This window comes from Asparagus officinalis, chromosome 6 (assembly GCF_001876935.1).
Source record: "Asparagus officinalis chromosome 6, Aspof.V1, whole genome shotgun sequence".
Taxonomy (NCBI): Eukaryota; Viridiplantae; Streptophyta; class Magnoliopsida; order Asparagales; family Asparagaceae; genus Asparagus; species Asparagus officinalis.
Window position 1 is genome coordinate 67189038 of NC_033799.1, and position 3540 is coordinate 67192577.

The following is a 3540-nucleotide window of genomic DNA, read 5'->3' on the forward strand; positions in this document are numbered from 1 at the left end:
AGGTGAACTCTAAATAGGGTATCAATTTCCTATTGATTATTTTGCAATCTCTTGAGAGTTGTAGATAATTTATAATTACATTGAGTATTGACATTTCTGTGATTCCTTGCATGATTCATCACCATTATCATTTTAGGGTTGCACTGCATCTTTAGTTATTTGCTGGTTAGTTTGCATTTGCATCTAGTGCATGCACGTAGCTTACTTTAGGGATCTCCATCCGTATGATTTCTTGACTTATTTGCATTCATCTCCTCCCGTGTCCTGTCCTGCGTCATAATCCAACTCCAACATGGAATCGAAATTGTGCATTATTTCCAAAAGTATGAAAAGTTAACTTCATGATTAGAAATAGCAGAAAAAGTATGTTAAATCCTTAAACTTGGTAATATGAACTTGTTGTACGTAGAGACACACAAGAGTTAGTATGTAGACTATATACTTATATTAAAGTCTTGCACTAAGATGGGAAAAAACTTTTTAACACTGCATAAGAATATCTCACCTTCATACCAACCGTGTCAAACGCCACCTTCTCCAGATTCGTTTCAAGCTCTTTTCAAGCCTCGTTAATGAGAGGATCTTCCAATTTCTACAAGATTTAGAAATAAAAACATAATATTAGCTATGTTACATTATCTACTATGCACTAAGGTATGAGGTTGGTACGTCAGAAGTGGTTTCTTACGCATTTCTGGTTATTATAGTTGGGGATGAGTCCAATACTGACGAGTCTAAACAAGAGTTTGACGATCAATACCTCAGAGGATTTCATATCTCCGTACGTTCTCTCCAACTCAAATACTGAAGACCAATTTATGGATCTTAATCTCCCCCACTGGGTTCGAGAGTTTCTTCTCCGATGCCTAAACAAAGATGCCATGAACAAAAGTTATCAAATTAGACACGATTGAGAGATTGGAGATGAGAGATTCAGACATCCACATTACATTGAGCTCAGCTTCAAGTGAGGGTGGCCGATCGAAGAGACAAAGGGGAGATATGAGACTAAACCTTAGCACTTGGACGGATGGAGGGAAATGGCATGGATGAGGCCAGAGGGTATGGTCTTGTAGGCGGAGGCGTAGGTGGAGGTGGAGAGGGATCGGAGATGGATCGTTTAAAGGAGGATGTGGTGGCGGCGAGAAGAAACATAGAAAGAGAGGGTTTAAATTTGAGGATTTGATTAAAAAGCAAAAACACACGATCTATATTTTAGTGTTTGAGCGGGCACTAAAAAATTAGGCGCCAAAAAGTGGAGCCAAGCGCAACGCTTCCAACGCAAGTGCTCTTCAAACCCAAAAACAACGGTGAAAAGCATTGTAGAACCGTCATGTTTGGGGTCAAGCGCAACGCTTAGAAATCGTTACCACTGAACCGTTGTCATAGAGCAAAACCGTGGTAGTGCATTCCTGATGCCAAATTGATCTAGCCAAGGTTCCTCATGAAAACAAGACCTTGTTTTCGCATTCTAGTCTAGCGATTGTTGTGGTGATGGCAGTAACAACATTAGGTTCTTATATGTTTAAAGTAAATGAATTTAAACAATACATATTTATATAAAGCAAAATATATTGTACAAATGGCTTCATGAAAATTATTTATAACATGGCTCTTTGCGGACCGTTGGGGTCAAGAGTATTGATTCTAGGTTCTGAAGAAGAATCTTGAGCACTAGAGATTGGTTATTGCATATTTGTGGCTCTCTTGATGTTGTTATGTCTAATTTTGCTAAGTGACAGATTGGGGGTAAACCGTGTATGGCCTCTATGCTTCGTGCTCTAACTTACTAGCAAAGCTTACCTTTACTATTCCAAAAAGCACTGTTTTATACTTTGGCTTGCATTGTTCAGGAGATTATTGACACAAAATTGACTCGTGCATCTTCAAATTATCACTGAAAGTAGGCGTGTTCTGTGACATATTTTTTGTCTATGCCCCTTCTCTGCTATTGTTTGGAAGAAGCTATTGTGTTGGGCGGAAGTGAATAAGAGACCTTAATTATGTGTTTTCATGATGAGCTTGATTGGTATCTTGTGCATATGAAGGGAAAAGCTGCGCTAAAAAAAAGGCTGATTGTCATTATTTTTTGCTGCTACAATTTATCATCTTTGGCGGGAGCGTAATCTCAGGAGATTTTGGCAAAAAGTTAGGAGGGTTAATGTGGTGGTTAAGGAGATTTAAGTTGCTGTAATTGCAAAGGGTATGTCGGGTTGAAAGCTAGCTTGCACTTGCAATTTATAGTAGTTGTTTGCTGTAGATCCCTGGGTATATATGCCTAGGGTTGTTATGTACATAACTTTCAAATAGTAAATGAAGATTTCATTTACCTATAAAAAAAAGTAAATGACTGTAACTAGAGGGATCCTTTTGTTGTAACTTAAATGTTTGAACAAATTAAATTATAATATCAATACTTGATGTTACAGTGTAATTTACCCTATATTGAAATAGTCTCCTTTGTGGGGACCAATATCATGGAAACCCTATTAATAGTAGTTGCTTATATATGGCCATTCTAGCTGAAGCATGGAACAGTAGTGGCAGCTTCTAGCAAACTCATTCATTATACACTTTCCTCCATTTCTTCTCCAAAAATGGTACAAGACTTTGTCAGCTCAGTAACTGCGGAGCCCTTAATGAACTGGTTCAGTAGCATCACCCAAATAGAAAACGAAGCTCAAATCTCCCAACCACCCCAATTGCCTCCAACATGCAACCCTTTCCAAGGGTTCAAACCTAACACGGTCGAAGAAATGAGGGAGATGATCTTCATAATGGCGGCCTTACAACCTGTCAACATTGATCCGGAGTCTGTCAAGCCCCCAAAGAGGAGGAACGTGAGAATATCAAAGGATCCTCAAAGCGTGGCGGCACGATTAAGGAGGGAGAGGATCAGCGAGAGGATAAGGATACTGCAGAGGTTGGTTCCCGGAGGGGTGAAGATGGACACGGCATCAATGCTGGATGAGGCTGTTCAGTACATGAAGTTCTTGAAGGAGCGAGTGACGGCCATGCAACGAGCTGGGGCTGGGAGGAGCATGACTGGGCTGATCTCATCTGCCAGTTATAGTGGAAGTTTCAATAAGGTGGAGCAAGGGTTCATCAAGCCCACACAATTGCTTAGCTAATCTTTCTTCCCCTGTAATCATTCTGGATGATATATGTGATGTGAGATATTGGTCTTGTTTCGAAATTTAGCGACTTTATATATGTTCCTTCACTAGTTTTTGATAATATATTGAGCTTTACCGTCATGTTCTTGATCTTTTTCATGTTGTAAGGGTTTCACATTAAGATCTCACGAGGTCAATTATGTTACACAGATATGTACTCGAAATAAGACACGCATGGGGTTTGTTTGGCAGTAAACCTTTATGTTCGCTCACTAATTTTGTTAATTTCATAAGCACTGACGTGTAAGGAAAAAACAATGTCTCTCCCGTCGCGATTATTAAGTTTTAGTGAGGAATCCTTATGATGAAATAAGAACATATATTAGAAACCATTGTTCGTCCATAAACTTTATGTTCCTGTTAT

General features: G+C 39.2%; 1 protein-coding gene across 1 annotated transcript; it reads left to right on the top strand.

Moving 5' to 3' along the window:
* LOC109845205 (transcription factor HEC2-like) lies at positions 2559–3300 on the top strand. The gene has a single exon (XM_020414426.1). The coding sequence runs from the start codon at positions 2598–2600 to the stop codon at positions 3129–3131; it is 534 nt and encodes a 177-aa protein (XP_020270015.1). The 5' UTR covers positions 2559–2597; the 3' UTR covers positions 3132–3300.

Bases quoted from the DNA above. Each gene is read 5' to 3' on its own strand.
- LOC109845205 (XM_020414426.1), top strand. From the start codon at position 2,598: ATGGTACAAGACTTTGTCAGCTCAGTAACTGCGGAGCCCTTAATGAAC.